This window comes from Euleptes europaea, chromosome 4 (genome assembly GCF_029931775.1).
Source record: "Euleptes europaea isolate rEulEur1 chromosome 4, rEulEur1.hap1, whole genome shotgun sequence".
NCBI classification, from domain to species: domain Eukaryota; kingdom Metazoa; phylum Chordata; class Lepidosauria; order Squamata; family Sphaerodactylidae; genus Euleptes; species Euleptes europaea.
This window is the reverse complement of record NC_079315.1, coordinates 62,158,563-62,182,172: the sequence shown is the minus strand read 5'-3', so window position 1 is coordinate 62,182,172 and position 23,610 is coordinate 62,158,563. Positions and strand designations below refer to the sequence as shown.

General features: G+C 41.9%; 1 protein-coding gene across 1 annotated transcript in view; it reads left to right on the top strand.

Annotated features, from left to right (window-relative positions):
• The window catches only part of ROR2 (receptor tyrosine kinase like orphan receptor 2), a 154,768-nt gene that overhangs the window by 82,712 nt on the left and 48,446 nt on the right, over window positions 1-23,610 (top strand). The window contains exon 2 of the mRNA XM_056848715.1: window positions 21,649-21,726. Within this exon, the coding sequence (XP_056704693.1) occupies window positions 21,649-21,726 (78 nt within the window). The remainder of the gene's footprint in view (window positions 1-21,648; window positions 21,727-23,610) is intronic.

Below are 23,610 nucleotides of genomic sequence, written 5' to 3'. Positions count from 1 at the left end.
TTTAGAACTATTTATAAATGTATACAAGGTAATATTTGTTTATTATTATAAAATTTAGCATTTTCTTAGAAAGTAAAATAACTACAAATTACAACATCACAACTCCTGTACTTGTCACTCATCTCCAGTATCTGGCCACATATATTTAAGTCAAAATATTCAAATGAAGTTTAAGGAAGGCATATGGCTTCACATCACCCAATTGGAATACTCTTCTGAGACAGCATCCTTTCAGGATTTCAGTGGAAGCTTAATTTCACCTGTTTGCAAAACTGTATTTTAAGGAGGCCTTCCATTCAGATCTGTCAGGATACCCTTGTGGCGTTGCTAGGTTCTACAAACTCACACTGCCTTCTCTTCACAGTTTTCTACTGACACTTCATCACAGATTAAATGTTAAACATGTAATTTTAAATTGAGTTTTAAAATTAGTATTAAAGCATAATTTGGACTGCGCATGTCAGAGCCTGCGGGATAATTAAATATGAAATGCTGACTTCAAGTCATAATGCTTTTTGCCTCAAAGTACTTTGGTTCTGCTTGATGGAGCACTTTGTTTTCTTCTACAGAATAGAAAGGCAGAATATGCGATTGCATGCATTTAACGTGTGTTATACTGTAGATAAAAACCAAGTAAAAGAAAACCTTCCAAAATGTTTCCTCATCTGTAAGTTATTTTCCATGAGTTTTTTTTTGGGTGTGTGTGTGTGGAAATCCCTACAAGCAAAATCACTTATTATAATGCCTATACCCCCAATGGAAATCAGCATCTGCAGATTCCTTGCTGATCTAAGTTCTACCTAGTTCCAGAGAGGCATTACCTGATGTTAGAACGGATAGGAAAGCTGATGTTTTTCTTGAGCCTGGGTGTGAATAAGCTTTGTTGGCTTTGTGCTATTGTATTTTTTTAAGATTGAAGGATAAGTATGTATATTCTAAAACCTCATTTGAAACACCAAGAATAAAATTATTGGTCACAGTAGTGTTTTGTATAAAAGTTTACAGTGATGATGGAGGGAAGAAAGAGGTATTTTCAATATTGGAGAGGAAAGTGGTAATAAAAGGCAAACTCATAAATTTAGGAATTTAAAAAACCCAGACAGAGCCTGGTTCATATTTTATGGCACACATCCAAAAATATCTGCAAGCACGGTGCAACCTACTTTGTGATGGTGGAACCATAATATGTGGTGATAATACCCTGGATCCAAAACGTCGACTGCAGGAAGCACTTCCACTTATGAGCAGGGGGTGTTTCACTAATCTGCCTCCATCTGCAGCCCTCCTCTTAAAACAAACAAAAAAATCCAAATTCTGACCTTCAGAGAAGCCTTTTGGGATATGCAGAGGAAACTCAGCAAGTTTGTCTTCCACTTGCAGAACAGGGTCTTTGGACCCAAGCCTTGGAAGGTGTTGATTTAAAATGACTTTGTATCTTATGAGGTGGATATTTAGGTCATTTCTTTAATATTTTTGTTTTCTTGGTCATAGTCATTACACCTGTTAGGAATGTTACAATTTTTATTCATTTCCTCTAATTGTAGTGGAGATGACACTGCTGTACACAGCTCTTTTTTGTTTTCCACCCAATTGTGATGAAATTTCCAGGTTCTGTACCCCTTACCTAATCAATCCCTCCTGCCAAATTTCAGGCAGATGTATGGACAATTAAGTGAGCAAAGGGGGCTGTGAACTGATCTTTCTTCTTTTCTAGGATCCTCAAGGAGGGGTTAAACATGTAACTTTAAATAAAAATGTAGAATGAAAGTGAGGAGAACAACATTCTGCAGGAGGATTGCCTTGCGGTTGTTGGTTGATTTTGGTACTTTCTATACCAACATTGCTCACTTCTCATATCAGAGTCTGGTTGGGAGAAGTCTGTTTCATGCACAAGAATAAATTGCAGCAGAATTTAGTTCCCCTTGCCTACACAATACATTTGTGTGTAAAAATAGACTTTTCCCATCCACATGTACTTGCTCTAGTAGAGATTTTCATTTCCAAAGCCTAAAGCAGGTTGCAAGGGGTATAATTTGTGTGTGGTGGGGGGGGGGGCACAATTGCTTTTACATGAAGTTAAAGATGTTGGGGAGATCTCAGATCATAAATTAGTAGTTTTCTTTTGCACTGAGAGATTACCGTATTCTTTGCCATCATAAATCCCATGCATCTTGTCTGTGTGTGTGTGTGTGTGTGTGTGTATGTGTTTTCCTTTGGGCAAAGCCTTAACCTCTGTCTCTGTTCCCTTATCTGCAAAGCAAGTGAACTTTCTATCCAAAACCTTGGACTCTGCTTCAGTCCCACCCCACTCTCCACAGCCTTGTCTATCACAGGTACCTGTCCTTTGCCTGGCTGGTTACCCCGAATTTCAAAATAGTTCATGCGAATAAGATCTGTGTCTATATAGATAAGAGGATATAGAACATGAAAGTTTTCTAGAAACTACTGAGAAAGGGCAGTGATTGGCAGAAAGCAGAAACACTGTGCTCAGAAATGCCAAGCAAGACTATCATGTTTGGTGGAAAGATTGGCAGGCTGTTCTAGTTGGACAATGTCTCTGTCAGGCACATATCTATTCTTTCTTCTCAGTGCACCCCACCCCCAAATAAAGGCAGTCAAAAACACCAGAATATCTATTGGATTGTTTCACAGTGTTACCCAATGTTGTAAATTATTGTAGTCAGATTAGTTATATTAACCACATTAATGAAATAGGCATGCCTACCTCTAGGTTAGTTATTAGCTAAATGTATATCCCTAGTATCTTCATAGACATTAGAATGTATAAAAGGAAGTAACATACAATTGGCACCTCCTTTACAGCTCCTGATAATTATATCTTTTAATCCTATTATCAGGTTAGTTTTTATATTATTATTATTATTATTACTTAGTTAACCTGCACATATGTACTTATCCCAAAACCTGCAGAACGTTTCACAGTTCTTTACTGAATGTTGCTAGATTTTCCTGGAATATGTTCTTTAATATGCTGCTGTCATCTCAGTCATTAGGTTGGATTCATTTAATTTACAGCATCAATATATCTAATTCTCAATGTTATCCCATCTGTAGATAGTTAAGTCCAGAGTTGGGGCCATAGACAGACAAGACAGATCTTTCTGCAGAACTAAGAAAAACCTCAGGTTTGCAGAGGGAAATGAAATCTGAAAAAAAAAAACACCCCACCACATTTAGAGTTATTCCCCCAATGATAAAAGAAGCACGTGTAGTAGCGGTTGCTGTGAAACCACATCGGTATCTTCAGCCTTCAGTTTTGTCAGGAAAAGGCAGGGGTAGGAATCAGGGCCTTTCCAGGGCTGTTATGGCCTTTGAGGGAGGCCTCATTGGGCCCGGGCCCAGTAACAACCATTGAGTAACTAGCTACCATGCAACTTGCATATTTCAACCAGGCTTAGCTTCTTGCTACTGTTCAAAAGCAGTCCACCCACAGAAAAGCCAGTGTGGTATAGAAGTTAAGAGTTTCAGACTAGGATATAGGAGTAAAGGTAAAGGTCCCCTGTTCAAGCACCGGGTCATTCCTGACCCATGGGGTGACGTCACATCCCGACGTTTCCAAGGCAGACTTTGTTTACGGGGTGGTTTGCCAGTGCCTTCCCCAGTCATCTTCCCTTTACCCCCAGCAAGCTGGGTACTCATTTTACCGACCTCGGAAGGATGGAAGGCTGAGTCAACCTTGAGCCGGCTACCTGAAACTGACTTCCGTTGGGATCGAACTCAGGTCGTGAGCAGAGCTTTTGACTGCAGTACTGCAGCTTACCACTGCGCCACGGGGCTCCTAGGATATAGGAGACCCAGGTTTAAATCCCCTTTGCTGTGGAAATGTTGGCAATTCTGCTGGGTAACTTAGGGTCAGTTACACACTGCAGCCTAACCTACCTCACAGGCTTGTTCTGAAGATAAAATGGAGGAGAGGAGAATAATGTAAGCTGCTTTGGGTCCCATTGTAGAGAAAGGTAGGATATAAATGAAGGAAATAAAAATGTAGCTGAAGTTGAGGGTGGGGAGATAGGTTGATGGGCAGGTGAGAAGGAGAAGAGGAAGCAGGGAAAGTTAAAGATATGGGGGATGCCAGGAGGAGGGAAAGAGGGAATACTGTAGGAAAGTGATGCAGAGGAAGTCCTTGCCCCTTTTCCACTGTGCAGCTGGGCCCAGTTCATCTGGCACCATGAAACTTACCCATTGTTTTCCCAACAAGAAAGAACCTGGGGGGAAGGAAGGAGAGAAAGGTAAAGATGGGGGGGGAATAAAAGTAGGATGGCAGGTGGGAAGGAGAGAAGGAAGCAAACAAAGGGGGGGCCTATGGGGGCTGCCGGGGAAGGGAAAATAGAAATAGCGGGAAAGGAGGAAATGAGATGCTCCCCACAAGTGTTTGCTGGCCCCCAGCTTGTTTCATCTTAAAGTTTATCCTTTTGCATAGGAATGAATATAAGGTTTGGGGAATGTTATATTGTGGCAAGGGTTTCCAACAGGTAGCTAGTGAGCTTCCTGTAATAACCTGGCTGCTGCAAAGTAACTCATGCATCCCCTAGAAGAACAAGAAAAAGATCAGCTCTAGGCTTTTTTTTTTTAAAACCCTTTTATTTTATGTGACTTTTCTCTGTGCTGCTTAGCTGATAACTTCGTTTCTGGTGTTGTTCTTAGTCCATATTTTGTTTCTAATACACAACAAAAACTTGGTAACATGCAGGGGGAGGAGTAGTTGAGATATTACTCTTTACTCAAAATGTAGCTCTCATTAAAAAGTTTGTGACCTCTGCATTACGGGGCTGCTGGGTGCATTCTTCCCTGTCTTAAGCAGCACTCTTTCCTGCTGATTTGCTTGTGAACACCTCTTTTCCACATACAGTTAAATAGTCCATCGAGAATGATTAAAATAAATAATCCAGTTTTTTGTTTTTTTTTAAGAAGGCAGTCTTTTTAGAAGTTAAATCCTGGGGTAGACATGTTACTGACATCCAGCTATAGCACACTTTGGCTCAGTGTCATTTTATACAAGATGGATATATGTTTGGGTGGAAGGGAAATTTTATAAAAGCATGTGTAGCAGATTCTTGAACCGTGAGTTGTACATGCCAAAACTAGCAGGACCACAGGGCTGCAATCTCTGCATGAGGAAAACCACGCACAAGAAGTGGTGGAAAGATTGCTTGGCTCTTTCACTTTTGGCGCTCTCACTTTTGGCATCTTCTGTCAGTACTGCTTTTGGTTTTTTATAAGCTGGTATCTTATAAAAATGCTGTAATACAATTCCTCAAAACATGCTAAAGTCAACTAACTTGTGAAAGAGGAAAAATATGTGTATTGCTTTCCCTACATTTTAGAACCATCTTTGGTTTGAACATAGCTGTTAAAAATTGCATTGGCATTTTTGCATACATTGCTTATCAGAATGCACAGACAATGAGGGGCTTTATCTGTTTGAAGAGCTTGTGTTAAAAAGAAGAATGGTTTTGGTGTGATTACCCATTTCTTTTCTCTTGAAAGTGATGAGTTCTCAACACAGAATGATAGAATTTCACAGATGTCATGTGGCTTACCTTTCATCTCACACAGGTATATACCCTATATTGTTGTGAGTCTAAACTGCGTTGATGGAACCTGTGAATATGGAACTTCAAGTCTCCAAATATTTTAAGCCTGAGATACACACTTTCAAATTACTTTCATTTAATAGCCTTCTGCCACCCACATTTAATTCTTTGAGCTGTCAGAAGTTGATGCTGTAATGGTTTCTTGTCATCCATGATTTACAGGGCCCCTGAATTCCTCATGGTGTACATAGTGTTTGTGTGGTAGCTCTGTTTTTGAGGACCAAGCACAGAACACCTACTTGATGGACATCTTCTTTGATTTACAACAGTTAGAAAACTGGCCCATATTTTAAATAGTCTGAGACCATTTTAATGGTAATTGAAAGTACTCTAGCTCTCCTCCTGTGTTGTAGCTGTTAACATATAACAGTGCTGTTCCCTGGGAAATTGTCAATTTGGATGCAAAAAAAGTTTAAATGTACTAAAACATAAGTTACATTCAGATAAGGGTTAAGATACTTGCTTTTTAATGGAGTCGAATACCTCTGAGCATTTGAATTTCCACTCAGATAAGGTCTGGAATGATAGCACATCAGGTGGCTGTTACAAGAAAGCAGGCTTACCCTGTGCTTTCTTATGTAGAAGAAAAAACACCAGTTTGCCAAGAGGTACAGTGCTTGTAGACACTGAGATAACTACTCTTTGCTGAGCCCAGCTCGGCACTATTTTAGGATTTTCCAGACTTGAAAACAAATTCCTTGCACTTCTGGAATTCTTGGTAGTTACTGAAAAGGCTTTTGGGCATTCAGGGGAATTTTTAAAGATATGCCAGGGCTGGATCCAGTTATGTGTCCACAACTAGGGAGCCTTATGATGCTGACTAAATTCTTTTCCACCACCAGCATGCCCCTTTAGCCTCTCTTTTTAAATACCAGTGCCAGAGTTGCATCAGCCCAGTATTGGCTTGGCACCAGTGTATACCCAGATATGCCAGCATGTCTTTGAGATATTCTGGTGCAGGGCTCAGTTGACCCCCTAAGGTCTTCAGAGGTAGGGCCTGATCCTTTTTGGGGCTTCTGTTAATCCTCGGAAGGAACCAGGCTCTTCTTCCTTTCTTAGTGGTTGTGGTACATAGACCTTTTCTCCCTCACTTGCTCTGACAGTGTGTCTGGATTATTGCTGCTCAGTCATTTGCCTGAGGAGTGATTAATGGGGGTAGTGATGGTGGCTAGGAACAGATTTGCTGCTGCTCTCTCATACACCACTCAAGATGTTGGCACCCTGAGTCTGTTTGTTGGGGGGAGGGATAAGCAGGGGAGCATATTAGGCAACATCTTGAGAAGAAGGCTTTAGAGTTGTGTATCTTGAACGGTCACCCCACATCGGACATGGCAAACTCTTTGAAACTGAGGAAGCTTCTAAGAACCATTTGCAATATTCTTCAAGAGACGTCATGGCTGTTCTGAGCCTAAGCAGCTGTTCTTTATGTCCCAATCATAATGTTTACGAATGTACACACACACACAAAGCTAGCTAGCTGTGCCAAAATGGAGATATGAAAGAAGTAGAAGAACAAGGCAAGATCAGTGGGAAATACATTAATCCCTTCATTTTCTGGCCCATGGTTGTTCAGTGGATAGTGAATCTTTTGGCCGTATCTTATCTACCTACATGCAAGCAGCTGGATCGTAAATTAAACACTTTCTTTCATGTCAATGACTTTGTAGAAACTCAGGATGGAATGAGAAATGTGGGAACGGTTTTTATAATGCTGTTATCCAGGCACTGACCTTTTTCAGTGATTTAGGTAGCTGGTGGCCCTATTAACAAGATTTGAAGTTTTCTGTAAGATTTCTGCAGCTTATTTTCAGGAGCTAAAACAGATTTTTTGTACCTTCCTGGGTGAAGGATTGGAGCGGAGGAGGAGGAAGAAACCCTGTGAGGTAGGTGGGGCTGAGAGAGCTCTAAGAGAGCTGTGACTAGCCCAAGGTCACCCAGCTGGCTTCATGTGGAGGAATGGGGAAACCAACCCGATTCACCAGTTTAGCGTTCACCGCTCATGTGGAGGAGGTGGGAATCAAACCTGGTTCTCCAGATCAGAGTCCACCACTCCAAACCACCACTTTAACCACTACACCACACTGGCTACACCACTATATTAATCCCTAATTTGGGAACTAGAGCTATCAAAAAGAATAGCAGAGAACAATAAGGCAAAAATTAGCGGAAGCATTATGCAAAAATGCAGAAAGGATTATGTAAAATGTGTATAATGCCTAAGTAAAAATCATTTTCATATTGCAGTTGTAAATGGTTTTGATCCTATGGATTGGATGCCCAAGGACATGTTTCTTTGCTGCTGTCCCCACTTCCCCTAGTAATCACCTAAAACCTCCAAAAGCTGCTGGAGACTCTCATGGACAAAAAGCCACGCAGCGAAGGGGACTGCAGTGAGGAGGGGGAGCCAAGTGAAACAATTCTCTGCTTTTTTCTTCTACTGGTGGACATTCCATTGGTACAGGAGTGTTCCAGCTTGGTTACCCCTTGTCAAGTGCAGTCCCTTCATACCTTGTGGCTTTTTGTCCACACAAGTTCTGCATCCTCCAGCATCAGCATTTGAGAAGTCTCAGGGGCTACTAGGAGAGTGGGGGAGATATGAAAGAAGTGCATTCGTATTTGTCCATAGGGTCCAAGACATTATAATTTATGGAACTTAGAGTATTGGCTGATCTGCTGCGTACTATACAAAGCATTTTTTCACATTTCTCTTCCTACTGAGAACCATGTAACAATCACTCACAACTTCATTGGTGGCTGCCATTCATACATGACAAAGTCGATTGTTTTTAGCATCACTTCTGTTCTTGGAAGTCTGCCCCCATGTCTGCCTGTCTTTGCATGGGGAAGCCTAAAAGGGGAGCAGCTCTGCCATCCATTGGTTGATGAATCACATGTGAAGTGCTATGTCCCTTTCAAACTGTTCCACTTCTTTTTTGGCGCTGTAAGTAAGTAGTTGATGGAGCTCTGACCTGGATGGCCCAGGCTAGCCAGATCTCACCAGATCTTGGAAGCTAAGCAGGATTGACTTTGGTTAGTATTTGGCTGGGAAGACAATGGCAAACCACCTCTGTTAGTCTGTTGCCATGAAACCCCTACTGAGTTGCCACAAGTCGGCTGCAACTTGACAGAACTTCACACATACACATTGATGGAGTTTCCGATGCTGTTGGCTTTTACAGTCAAAAGCTACAGGGTCCGTAGCATTCTAAGGCCCTCTAGTTAGCCAAGAATACACCTAATAATAATAGCAATATAGAGCTTTCCCCTGCTTTCTTACCCATTTCAGGTTTATTCCTTGCAGCTAGGCAGAAGCAAGTTAAATTCGTTATCTGCCTTTTTTTGCGGGGAGGAGAACCAAAAATAATTGTAAAACTCTTTTTGAAAGCTGAAAAATGCTCCTCATTTTAACCTGCTTCTAACTGTTAAGATACATGATACTTGCTAGCGTTTCCATACTGCCCACTGTTTCTGGTACTTGTCAGGGAGATTGTTAGATAAACATAAGCTGTTTTAATCAGCTAATATATTCGCTTTTCTGCAACATGTATTCTAAGCAAATGTATTCACATGATGGAAATTATTTTCCATCTCTGCCATTCAATAGTTCAGCCTTTTATGTCTGTGTTTAGGTTTTTATTTCTCTTGCTTCTGCATATAGTCTTGTTGCTAAGTTTTTCTTACAGATTATTTTTACTTGCATCTTTTTAAAAGATGGAGAGCTTTAGCCTTTAGGACAGTGGTTCCCAACCTGTGAAGTGTTTTCTGGGGGGTCGCGGCAGCCCCTTTGCGCTTTTACCTCAGCGGTGGCGGGGAGGAGAGGTGCCGGGCGGCCAGAAGCGGCGCCGGGAGTCAGAGGCGCCGGGAGTCGGGAGGCGCCGCTGCTTCCCTGGCCGGCGGGGACTTCGCCCCCTCGCCCGCCTCTTCTCCCTGCCGGTGAGTCAGCCCCCCTCGGAAGGGCGAAGCGGAGCCAGTCGCGGCGGGCGGTTCTAGCGCCGCTCCGGCCCTCCCTCCTCCTCCTCCTCCTTCGGGGGCGGGAAGAGGAGGAGGTTGCAGAGATGGGAGGGCTGGCTGAGCTCACCCACTTTGCGCAGGAAAAGAGAAGCACCAAAATGGAGGGGGGGCGCCTCAGGGAAAATCAGGGAGGTGTACTTGTTGCTTCTCTTCGGGCCCCCCCCACACAAAATGGAGGGGCGAGCCTGAGGGGGAAAGGAAAGGGGGGCGCTTGTTGCTTCTATTCGGGCCCCTCACACACACAAAATGGAGGGGTGCGCCTCAGGTGGAAAGGATAAAGGGGGCACTTGTTGTGTCTCTTCGCCCCCCCTCAAATTGGGGGGGTGAGCCTGAGGTAAAAAAGAAAGGGGGCACTTGTTGCTCCTCTTTGGGGTCCCCAGCGGAGGGACGCGCCTGAGGTGGAAAGGAGAAGGGGGGCACTTGTTGCTTCGCCCCCCCCCCCCAAAATGGGGGAGGCGAGCCTGAGGTAAAAAGGAATGGGGGGCTTTATGCAAATGTGGCGGGGGTCGCAGATTACTTGGCAATTGTAAAAGGGGGTCGCAACTCGAAAAAGGTTGGGAACCACTGCTTTAGGGAGACTGTAGTAGCCCCACTCCCATAGAGGCTGTCCGTTTTTTTATATTCATGGTGGAATAATTGCTAGCTAAACAGTGTATCACAGACTCATAGAGTTGGAAAGGATCACCAGGGTCATCTAGTTCAACTCCCTGCTCAATGCTGGAAATTCACAACTACCTTCCCCCCACATCCCCAGTGACCATGCCCAGAAGATGGCAAAAAACCCTCCAGGATCCCTGGCCAATATGGCCTGGAGGAAAATTGCCTCCTGACCCCAAAGTGGTGATCAGCATTACCCTGGGCATGTAAGAAAGGGCCATGACAGCCAAACACTGATGCAATCCTTCCTGCCATCCCTCTCATGATCTGCCTAACTTCACAGAATCAGCTTTGCTGTCAGATGGCTATCTAGCCTCTGCTTAAAAACCTCCAAAGAAAGAGAGCCCCCTTCCCCCCCCCCCAAGGAAGCCTGTTCCACTGAGGAACCACTCTCTCAGAAAGTTATTCCTAATGTTTAGCCCAAAACTCTTGATGTCAATCTGTTGATTCTGGTCCGAATTTCTGTGGCAACAAAAACCAACTCCACATCATCATCTATATGACAGCCCTTCAAGTACTTGAAGATGGTTATCATATCACCTCTCAGTTGTCTCCTCTCCAGGGCTAAATACACCTTTCCTCATAGGACTTGATTTCCAGACACCTCACCATCTCTGTTGCCCTCTTCTGGACACGTTCCAGCTTGTCTACATCCTTTTTAAATTATGGTGCCCAAAACTGAACACAATACTCTAGGTGAGGTCTAACCTGAGCAGAGTAAAGCAATACCGTCACTTCACATGATGTGGACACTATACTTCTGTTGATACAGCCCAAAATCTCATTTGCCTTTTTAGCTACCACGTCACACTGCTGGCTCATGTTCAGTGATGGTCTCCTAACACCCCTAGATCCTTGTCTCACATACTACTGCCAAGACAAGTCTCCCCCATCCTCTAATTATGCATTTGATTTTTCCTACTCAAATGCTGAACTTTAATTGGGAGAGGTAGCAAATACACTAGAAGACACTGCCAGGATACAGGATGATCTTGACAGGCTGGAAGACTGGGCTAAAACTAAGAAATTGAATTTAAATTGAGATTAAATTCATTTTATTAGTTTTAGCCCAGTCTTCCAGCCTGTCAAGATCATCCTGTATCCTGGGTCTGTCTTCTAGTGTATTTGCTACCCCTCCCAATTTATCATAGTAATTTGTTCAATAAGATTCTCTGGCTTCAAGGAATCTCATGGGTTACCTGTTCTGAAAAAGTAATTAAATAGGTGCTTCCTAAAAATAGTTTTGAAGTTTACAAAAACAATTTATTTTACTCATGTAATTACATTCTTAACATTGAAAATCTTTTTTCTCAGATTGACCCAAACAAAAGCATGTGAGTCTTGAGAAACATGCTTTTGTTCTTCCTTAAAGATTTCATTCCAAGACCACAAATGTTACTGATATTTTATTTAGTTTTAGTCTTTTTAACAAAGAAGGAAACCCTGAAAAATCATTTGCTCACCAGATTTATGGAGTGTTAGGCTAATAAATTATTATTATTTTCAGTCTTTTTGGAGGCTGGCTTTTTTGTTTTGTTTTCACAGCCAGAAGCAGTAAAATAATCAATCATGCAATAATGTCATGGATAATTATTATGTTACTTAGTGTGCTTGAAGCTGCAGGTGTCTCTGGTGCTGCTATTGGATGCATTTAAGGCTCAGGGAGTGAAATGTTTGTGGAATGCCTCCTCCTTTACAGAAAGTTTTATTATTTGGTGCAGTACTTAACAAACAGTTGCCATCTGTTGGAAGCAAATAAGCATTTGATTCTTTGTATGATTTTTCATTGCCTCCTGTATTTTACCTAAGTGATTTCTAGACTAAAGATTGCTAACAGGTACAGTTCTTACAAACATACATGTGTAATTGTTATGTAAGCAGTGAATGTAATGCCATAAAATAAATAAGGGCTTGAAGCCAATACAATTGGGTTTGTGAGCCTGTTCCAAAAAAGGAATGGAATGGTGATACTGCCTGTGATTGACTTTGTTTCCCCTAAAATTATTACGATGAAATACCTTGTATGCTCAACGAACAGCAAGCACCAGTCTTGTTGGATTATCTGTGAAGACAGGAGAAGAAGCTGTTTAAAAAAACAAACAAAAAAAAACGGGTGCTTCCTCAGTCCTTGGTAGTGCTAAGAATAGTCCTGCTGGATGAGCCTGGCGGAATTTGTTCCTGATGGGCTAGATGGCAAGTTGAGTGGCATCCCAATAAACATGGTAAAATGGAGAAAGCATATATAGCAAATTGCATTGGTATACAGCTTGAGAGCAGTTGACCCTTCTGGTTGTCCCTGCAGCCCTAGCTAGCTGAGTTATGTTGTGATGAGGTTGCTGACCTGATCTGTGTTACTGAGATATGACCGAAGTGAGGGGGGAAGGGGCTGTTGCTGTTGTTCAGTACCAGTATGCAAAACCCCCCCCCCAACAAAACAAAAAAAACACAGGCTGAGAGAGGCAGAGTTGCTGTCATTGTCATGTTAAGATTTCATTTTCCCAGCAAGACGAGCAGTGTGGATTATACCTTGTGTTTTTTTTTTAATTCCTTGTCTCAATGTCTGTAAACCTCTGGTCAGGTAGGAGTCCAATGGAGCAGCAAAGAGAAAAGGCCTGCAAATGTGGCTTGATTTCAAGTGTTCAGAATTCACAAAGTTAGTTAATTTGTATGAAGAGCCTCCCATGTGACTTGGACTGTCTTCAGTTCCTGGTTAGTAAGGCTAGGCTTGTCAGGTTCCTAGATATCATGTGTTGGCATGGTGGGTGCTTCATACAGAAGGCTTTCAGGCCCTCCAGCTAACATAAGATTTAGGCTACAGTAGGTAAGTAAGAGAAAAACAATACAGGGACAACACAGCAAGGAACATCCAAGGCACATCTGTCAACAAGTCTTGAGGGGGGATACGAGGACATTGAAATGTGATTAGGCCCTCATTGTATTCCTTCTAGCAAGACTTCCCATTCTTTTACTTTTTTGAAGGCCAGGCTAGTTGTCTAAACAGCAGCCATTACCCTGCCGTGGAGATCCATTTGTCATGAATTTTTGCCCTCTTGCACAGACTGCTCAACAAAAACAACAAACATGTCAACAAATGCTTGAAGAATAAACAGGAATCTTGTGGCACCTTAAAGACTACCTAAATTGTATTCAGCCCACTCTTTGATGAGTTAAACCACCAGATGCTGACAAAATTTAGTTTTAGTTTCGTTAGTTTTTAAGGTGTCACAAGACCCCTGTTTATTTTTACTGCAATATACTGACTCTGTTATCCTGTTGGAAGACTAAACCAGCATTCCAGAAATGGGCAGCCTGTATTAAGTTTCTGTTCTGCAGAAAATTCCTACCCTCCTGAAACTGGTAATCTTACTGCACGAGTTATCAGATCCCAAATATAAAACCAGCATTTACTGAAATACAGATGTTCTGGAGTTCTTCGGTAGTTAAACTTGTACAGTGGCTAAAGTTTTGGACTACAGTGGGGGAGACCCAAGTCTTCACTGGGCGACCTTGGATCAGTCCCCTGTGTCAGCCTAATGGTCTTTCATGAGGCTGTTGTGAAGATAAAATAGAAGAGGGAAAATCATAGAAGTTACCTTGAGCTCTTTAGAGAAAGGGTAGGATAACAAGGTTAGAGAAGCACCACTCAGGCATGAGGTGGTTGAAAGCAAACTGGAATAAAGGGGTTCTGACTTACGCATCTAAGGACTGCTTAAGAATAGTCAAGGAGAACGTAATAGTGAATATAATGAAAACCTGCTACTTCATAAAATGACTTTTTGTCACCAGTTGTAGCCTGCTACTTCTTGGAGAGCGGGCTTTCTTTGAAAGTTGGCTTTACTTCTGGATTAGAAATCCTTGAATGAGGCTTCATTGCCATTTAGATTTACGTGATGTAATTTGGCTCCAACTTGATGATTTTCATGCTGCTAACTGACCATTTCTCTGAATTCAGCATGAGAGGAATGCAGAAGTGTTTTCTTCAGTGAGAATTAAAAAAATAAATCAACACTGAAATCATTAGCTTTGCTTGTTTAAGGAAGCAAAATGCCTGTGTGTGTGTTTATTTTATAATTTAAACAGGAAGTCTTCAGCCTTGCCCATTTGGCCTTGTTTTTATTTCAGGCAGGAACTGTAAGTAGCAGAGACAGTGGAGGTCCTATCCATGCATCACTATGAAAGGGATGTGCTAACTGTTGCAGTAACTGCCTCTTTGTAGACATTTCAACACTCTGTGCCATTTTGATGTCTGTTGCCAGGAGCTGCAGATGTTGGGGGAGGGAGGAATTCCAGTGAAAGGCTGTGATTCAGCAACCTAAGTAGCTTGCGTTTCACAGCAAAAGTAATTGGATTGGCAGCTGAATTACAAACCTACAGTGGCTCCTTTGTTTGAGGAGTTATAGACGTTGATAATTGACGGTATGCCAGCAAGAGTGCAACCAAGGAAAATATTAGTGAGTTGTAGGATATTAATTTGACGGGTGAGTTAATTTATTATCATGCATTATACATGCCCCTATATGGCACTACCAAGCAATCTTTTCTAAGATTCAGATATGAGTATTGTCACCCCCTCGTTTTTATCTATACATACATCTTTGCTGTTGGCACAAGGATGGATTATTGACATTATCCTCCCTCCCTCAATCAAATTATCTGACACTATGTAGCATGATATATCAATTTATTTACTTCATTTATCATCCATCTATATTGTCAGTTACAAAAATGAGTTCGATATTGTGATTTTTTTAAATTATTGCAAATCATAATAAGTGGTAGACCTATAAATGAGAATGGTGCTTGTAGCAGTGCTTCTCTCTGGGGAATTATTTCCACGTCTCCCCCCAGCACTGTTCCATCATGGGAACATGGCATAGGAGTGGGGGGAGACAGGAGCCCTTCCCGGCAACATTCCAAGTCCAAATAGGCTCTCCTTAATTTTTTTAAAAGCCATTCTCCACAGCTTCTGTGTGGCTGCAGGGAATCCGAGTTGGGTCTGAGGAACCCAGATCAAACTCTTTAAACATAAGCACATCTAGTTTGGTTCTCAGTGGACAACTGGTCAGTTCTTTCAGCCTGGAGAAGTGTGCAGTTTTACTAGGTGACTAATAGGAGAAGCTGTCCTATGCTGCTAGGTGTGCACCGGACTGCTGAAAGCCTAGGAGCAACCCAGTTCTATGGAATCTTTTTTGATAGGGGATAAACAGATCTGTGCATGTGGTTACTTGCTCATTCCGCTTTCTGTTTCCATTTTACTTTCCTAATATTTTCTAGAAATGCATTTACTTCTTCCCTCATTGCTGTAGCATACTGAAGGTTTCCATGAGCTTTCTGTTATGGCTCCAAAAACTTTCTTGATCATTGTGTCTAATGGGTAGAGCAATCCACAAGGGGGAGTGAATACCCTTAGGAACCAGCATGACCCCTGCACTGGCATTTGTGCCACATGCATCGGCTAAACTGGCACTAATGCCAGTGCAGGGCCACTTATGCTGGTGACGGGGAGCGGTGCCGCAGTGCCATGCTTTGGGTTGCCAACTGCCAGGTAGTAGCAGGAGATCTCCTGCTAATTCAACTGATCTCCAGCCGATAGAGATCAGATCGCCTGGAGAAAAATGGCCGCTTTGGCAATTGAACGCTATGACATTGAAGCCCCTCCCCTCCCCAAACCCTGCCCTCTTCAGGCTCCGCCCCCAAAGTATCCCGCTGGTTGCGAAGAGGGACCTGGCAACCCTAGCCATGCTCGAGCACCAGAGCAGCCAAAGGAGGCATTCCTGGGGCAGGGCTAACTTTACTCAGTTCCCTAAGCCCTTTCACCCCAGGAATGCCCCTTTTTGCAGGTGCAAATTTGCACCTACAAAAATCATGGCATAGCCCCATGAAATTCTGTGGTGCAGTTTCACTGGGCTTGGGGGGATTTATTTTATTATACCTACTGTACCACTGCAATATGCTCAGGAGGTGGCACAGCAGTGCTGTCCCCGGGCACTGATTAACTCCCCTCCCCCTTAGGATTGCTCTCTCAGATTTCCCCTCTATGTGAAATCTAATTAGATGCCATTGAGCTGGTCCAGTTTGCTCCAGTATTTGAGTTTATTGTTTCAACTGTGTTAGCATGTTAACTCATCATTTCACTAATTTGTCCAAGCAAATATAGAGAGAGATGGTTTCTTTTTCCATGTGTTTTAAAGTGCCCATTACTGATTTGATCAAGGTAACTGCTGTGAAGTACAGCTGCATTCTAAATAGTTGTCCTATGATTGACAAGGAGGTCAAATAGAATTCTGAGAATGGCAGTTGGAGAGTTCTTACAGTTAAGAACTAACAGTTGGCTGAGAGAGAAGTTAACAGACAGAGCTTGGAACAGCTGTGTGAGCTGTAAGCTGTCTGGTGGAGGATTCTCCTCAGGAGTGAAAAGGAACACATGTTGTGTTTTTGTATCAGGGCAAGATCCATAACCAGTTATCGAGGAAAAATATTTCTGAGATTTATAGTGATTCCTAAGAATTCCTAAGGAGTTTTATTATGATCACCCCTCATGGAATCCTTTGATGTGTCCATTAAAAGAGAAAAAAAGCAAGTCCAGCAATGGTGATCGATCTGTAGTAAGCTGTGGTTCTTCTTATTCCCTGCCTACCACTGCTGCCTAGCTTCTCTCAGAGGACTGGGTTATTAGCCTGTTCGATTTTGAGAAGTGCAGTAAATACAATGGCTGGCTTTAACCCATTCTTTTATCATTCACTACACTAATGAAAAAGTATTTAGAATGAGGTTCCCAAGTCTCTCACACTGGCATCATATAAAGAGCTCTTGCGTTGTATCTCAGTAGAGTATCATCCCAGTGCAACGGAAAGGATTGGCAGTGATGTGCTGAACAACAGAGTTTCAAACCAACCACAAGCTAAGTGCCCCAGATGTTTTATTTTTAAACCTCTGGCTTATTTGCTGGGATTTTTGTTAGTAAAGCAGAAAGATGTTTGTATTTTTTCAAGTACTGATGAGCAACATGCTTTTATTTCATGCACATGCTTAAACTGTATTGTCAGAACTTGTGTGCTGAGGTACCAGATTGTTGACCATACTGTTTCACATGAAGTGGTAGAGATTGCATGATAATAGGGTATGCTTCCTTCTTATATTCCATTCCCACAAGCTCTTGTGAGGCAGAGGAATTAACGTGATTGGTGCCCTCTTGGCTGGTACAGGCCATGCAATTATTGAATTTGTCTTTTACATAACTAGCAAATACCTGTAGCGTATCAAATTTGGCCATCAGCACACTTTCATTGCTTAGCACCCAAAGGTCAGGAGTTCATTCCACATGCTAGCCTATTTGTAGATTTTTATGACCACTCTATAAATCAGTCACTGAAGAAGTAGTGCAACATTATTCCAGAATGCTATCTTTCAGATAAATGTTTGAAAAGGATATTGTCAATATGTTGTCCGGGTTCCCTTGTGGGGTTATTGTATTGATCATTTAAGTCTGGGGGATCCTTTTTATGTGTGTCAGATTTTCAAAGAAGGTTATTGATATCATGGCTGCTAATAGTGCAATCCTATGCAGAGCTATTCTAATCCAATTTAATGGGTCTACGATGGAGTAACTCTGCATAGAATTCCACTGCAAGTTCCACAGTGGCCCTGGTAACCTTTGCAACTGAATGATGTTTCATGTTAGTTGACCAATTTATATAATCCCATAAAGAGATGGTTACAGCTGGGTTTCAAATATCAGTAAAAGGGTTGGCTTCAGTATCACAAACACTGTCTGTATCAGCCTTTAATGGCATATGAATTTCAGTTACAATCATAAATATGGTTATATCCAGATAAAATTATACAGTAATACAGTTTATATGTAAATAAAATAATCAATCATGACAACAATCAAGTAGGTTTGCACTTGGTTTCTCGAATCCTTAAAGCAACTAAAAGACACTTTGCTACCTCCTCTGTAATACAGGGGCTCTGATCAGCCAGGAGGAAAGCCACTTTGTCCTTTGCGGGGAGATAGAAAATATCCTGCATCAGTGGATCAATGCAGGTTTCCCATAATGGCACATAAAAAGCACAATGAAGCAACACATGAACGCCTGTTTCTGGTAGGTCCTGCCAGCATGGACAGGTCCGATTACAAACAGGGGTGATCACAAAAACACTAAAATATGAATCATGGTCACACAGCTTTTGATCCTCTGGTATCCTCTAGCTCAGGGGTATTAAACGCATTTGTTCCAAGGGCCAGATATGACATAAATCTCACTTGGTTAGGCTGGGCCATGCCTCACTAGCCCAGATTGGGAGTGGTGTGTGTGTGTGTGTCTGCTTCGGCTGGCTGGCAGGCCTGATAAGCGCTCTCCGGGGGCTGGATCCGGCCCACGAGCCTTATGTTTGACACCCCTGCTCTATCTATTCATATAGGCATGCATGCATGCAGGCCCACTGTGGTGAAGAAACTGGTGATTTTTTGCTTGGCATGAGAGTCAAGAAAGTACGTTGTCAGGTCTTTAGGTTATGTTAATCCACTACCTAGAAAGCTGTGGCTGTGAAAGTCCTTTTAAACAGGTATTGGTTGTTTGCTTTCTTTGTTTGCTCATTTAGTACATTCTTATCCTGTCCTTCCTCCATGGTTGCATACATATTTGTCTTCTCTATTTTATCCTCACAATGTGCCTATGAGGTAGTTTATGCTGAGAGAGTGACTGGCCCAATGTCACCCATCAAGCTTTGTGGCAGAGTGGGGATTTGAAGCTGGGTTTCCCAGAGCATGGGCAGACACTATCCGCTACACTATTCTGGTTTTCTAGTCCATGTACAATGCAATCCTGAAGTGGGGAGAATGCCATAGGAGCCAGTGTGACCCCGCACACAGATGCCAGTATGGGGGCACTTACAGTGTTGCTGGGGAGCAATGCAGTAGTGCAGTGAAATCCCAGGAGCAAGTGCCCATGCTGGAATCGGGGGGTGGGGGAGGGTTATTCCCGGAGTGTTCTTAGGGGTGGAGCTGCTGCTTTCGGTCTGGGAATGCCCCTTTATACTGCAGCATTGCAATGGCAGCAAAATAGCTGGCGTAGCCCCGTGAAACTCCATGGAGGAGCTTCCCACTTGAAAGAAAAATTCTTTAAAACTTTTATTTTTTGGCAAGAAGCCTCTGTGGAGCCAGTGCAGCTGCACCGCTCCCAGCTTCCTCCTCCCCTTCAGGAATGGGCTGCCTGTGTGGTTTTTCAGGGTCTCAGGCAATGTGTAAGTGTATTTGACAGAGATGTAAAACATTAAACATTGAAACGATAAGGATCCTCTGGTGGTGGAAAGTGCTGCCAAGTCACAGCTGACTTGAAAATGATCTAGTAGGGTTTTCAAGACAAAAGACATTCAGAGGTGGTTTGCCATTGACTGCCTCCGCCTGGGCTGAGAGAGTTCTGAGAGAACTGTGACTGGCTCAAGTTCACCTAGCAGGCTTCATGTGGAGGCTCAGGAAACTGGAAAAGGGTTACCTGTGCTTTCCAGGATTGTCTGTGCCTGCAGATAATTTGTTTCCCCCCAGCGTTTGCTTTACTTTTGTTTGTTTGCAAACAGATTGACAGATTAACATGCTAATTTTTCTTAATAAAATCAGTAGCAGAGCTGATAGTATGTACATGGGTGAGATAGATCATGAGCTCATTAAGGTTTAAACTATAACATTTTTAAGCTCTTTAAAACAGTTGGTTTATTAAACAAAATGTATGTCCTTACTTGTTTAATGAAACTAAACATACAGAATACTTGGTTTTTGCATCAGTGTTGTAGTCCAGTTATGGCAAAACAAAATAAATTGAAAGTACCTAATTGAAGAGCCTGGCTGAATTGGTCAATAACAGGAAAATATGGATCTATGGCTAATTTTTGAAGTGCCTCTAAGTACTGCAACTGTTACTGTTTTACCATAGAAAGGAATAAATGTTCTTTGGCTTCAGTGGTTTATTGACAAGTACTTTGCAAAGATCTGTACAATGTTAAAGCTCTATTATGTTAAGCAGCTCAGAGTCTGGTGTTGCATTGATTTCCAGTTAGAAAAATGTCTAGGTTGAAATTCAGAGACGCTTATAATTAACGGTGAATGTTCAAAGTCAGAGTATGTTTTCTAAAAAAGTAATTTTAAAGGGGAAAGTTTGAAATGAAATGTCTGTTTCCGATATGTAATTTGCAAAGAGGATGCAAAGAGGATCTTTCAAATTTAACAGACTATTCATACAGATTTTTTCTGTTTGTACTTTCTGTGGCTTGTAATTATCCTCTGATAAGGCACATCTGGAGGTAGGTGGTGTTGCCAGAAATAAACATACTGAGCACATGGAAGGCTTGCATAAAGCTACTATTTAAGAGGGTGTATTTTTTTTTTTTTTACATGAACAGATACTTTTGTCTCTTTCTGTCTTGATTTGAGGGTTTTAAAAATCAGTTAGGAATGCAGGAGGGTGGGAACTGGGAAATGCCCCCCCCCATTTTCTTCTGTTTGTCTCTAGAATTCAACTAACTAAAGGGTAACTTGAAAACTCAGGAGAGGAAGTTTTATAAAATTTAGTTTTCTATAAAAATGCTATTTAAAAAAAAACTCTTAAAATCCTCAATATACATTTAGAAGTCATAGTACGGATAAGTTGTGTTGATGACTCCTGAGTATTGATTTCTATGCCATTATCTGTTAATTTATCTGTTAGTTAAATGCTGTACCCCGGCAGGGGGGTCTGTATAACTGTCAGGAACCATCAGCCATTGTGCTTCAAGAGCATCCTGCTGATTCTGCATCAAGTTCCCAACCTGTATTCCAGTCATTCTCAATATAACTCAGTGTTTAAAAACTGGATGGCGTAGCATTTTCCCCTGGTTCCTCTTTTCCATTGTCAGTCAAGAAAAGAAATGGGGTTCCAGTGTAATATAATGAGATTTCTAAAACAAGTAAAAGATAATTTTGTCCCTACCCAAATTTTGACGTAATGACAAAGTTACTTTGGAAATTACTCTTGCTGTACAATCAACTGCATTATATCTGAAGAAAAGTTATGATTCTTCATGGTGGCACATATAAGGAATTTTCATTTCACTTATTTGTAATACATACTATTAGGAACAGACAGTTGCAAATGTTTTGCTTTTGGCATCAGTGTTCTTGAATGTGGGTGCAGCGGTTCTACACAAATACAAAGATAAAATGAAGGAGAGGAGGTTGATGCTTCTGGGTCACATGGAGGAGAATGTAAATGAAGTAAATAAAACAAATAGTATAATCTGACCCAATTTGCAAGTCAAGACGTTGAGAGAGAAACAAATACATTACATGTGAACTAGGTTTGATGTTTAAATATTTGTGTTTTTCACTTAGGGGAAATGGAGATACCAGATTCTGATGATCCATTAGGTCAAATGGATGGGCATGAGAGACCAGTTCCAACTCACAAAGGTAATAATAATCATTCTGTTGGTCTTCCCTTATTATGTATATGCAATCTATAGTGCAAAAGCTTTAATATTGATAGGTAAATATCTTCAGTGATCCCAAATTTTGATTCGACTTACTAGTTGCTGTTATTTGTGATCCCCACCAACCCATCTTCTTTCCAAGTTCTCTGCTTGTGCCATAGGACTGGAAGAAAAGAGACCATCTTCCTTTGCACAAAACACCAAGAAGCATAATGATCTTTCATGCCTCTTACACTTTCCTCAGTACTTCTTGGGGGAGTGAGCAGCGGTGTCATACTTTTGTCACTTCTTGTCTCAGCTTTGTACCAAACCAGCCCTTTCCCCACATCCTCTGTTCATGCCAGAGAACTTTACATTGAAGGCATTTTTGCTTCTGTGTTCTACAAAATCAACACAAAAAAGTAGAAGGCAGCTTCTCTTGAGAATTTACAGGAAGGTGTAATGCTAACCGTGAGGGAGCTGGTGGAACCCTGAGCCATTTCATCTTGTTTGAAAATACAAGCCCTGACCACTTCTTACAGAACAGGCACAATTTGAATAAGTAGTATAAGAAACTGTCTCTTTTACTTTTAAAGCTGGGTCCAGTAAGCTCCAACCCAATCCCTCCGTTACGAGCCACTTCTAGTGTTTTTACAGTGTAGCTCTGGCTTCTTTATTTGAAACAAGTATGGTGTGGGCAGCTGAAGTGTAACTGTTGGTTATTTTGCTAACATCCTGTCAAGGATTATGATTTCTGAATTTTCTATGGAGTTTGCTATTGACCCACAAAACCCGAGCTCTGTGTCTCAGGAAAAGCATTCCACTTCCCTTAACCAGTTCTCTCAAGTCTATTACTCTGCCTCTACATTTGGGTCATTTTAATGCAGATGTGGATATTGTGAGCTTCTCCTTTGTTCAGGGTGGGGCAGTCACAACTCATGGGTCGATGTTCCCTCTAGAGGCAGGCAGGGTCGTCAATCTTTTACTGACTCCTAGTGGGAGGGGCTTCTCCCACAAGCCCCAATTTCAGCCCTCTTTGACTTGCAGACAGGTGGTCATCTCACTGTGCTTATCAAAGAGTGCAGCGACTCCTTTGTTTTCTCTACATTGTTCTTATTTTCTCTTCCCCTCTCTGTCTATCTTGAGGGGCTTCATCAACTATTGCTGAAGGAGTAGGATTAGGGTACCTTTCTGGTGTTCTCTTCCCCTTCACTCCAAGATTCTCTTCCTGGAAGGGGGAGAAGGACATGGGGCTTCTGTGCTTCAGCCAGGAGCTTCCCCTATTGCGCCCTCCAGGGCGTTAGCGGCTGCAGTTGAGATTACTGTTCTTCAGGATCCTACGGAGGAATGCTGTGGCCACCCACCTTGGGTCCAGCTGAGCTGAGCTTTGACATCTTGTGATGCCCTCCGCTGGATCTGCCTACAGTTCCTAAATAACATTGGATATACCAAAATAATCAGCTAAGAAATTTTTTCCCTCTGCTAATTGTAAGATTTAATTTACTTACTGAACTCTGATTTCAGGTTGATTTGCTGGGACTTCAGATAGCTTACTTATCTTTAAATAGCTGATAGGTGACTCACAGAACTTTGTTCTCAATTGCACCAGCATTTTACATAGTCTGGCTGCTCTAGCGTCTACAGCTGAACACCCTTTAAAAATCATATTGTGTTTACAATTAGGTCTTCTTTACAAGCTATTTCATAGGACATACTGAAATTTGGAATGCTGTACTATGGAATATTCTAATAATTTTACTTTATGCCAGACTGTATTCCTTCTGGTAGCTTTATGTACATTTGGGCCAAATTCAGACATCACTGGGTTGACTGAGCCAGAATGTTCACAAACATGGCTTGTTGCAACTCATGCCTTCCTCCACCT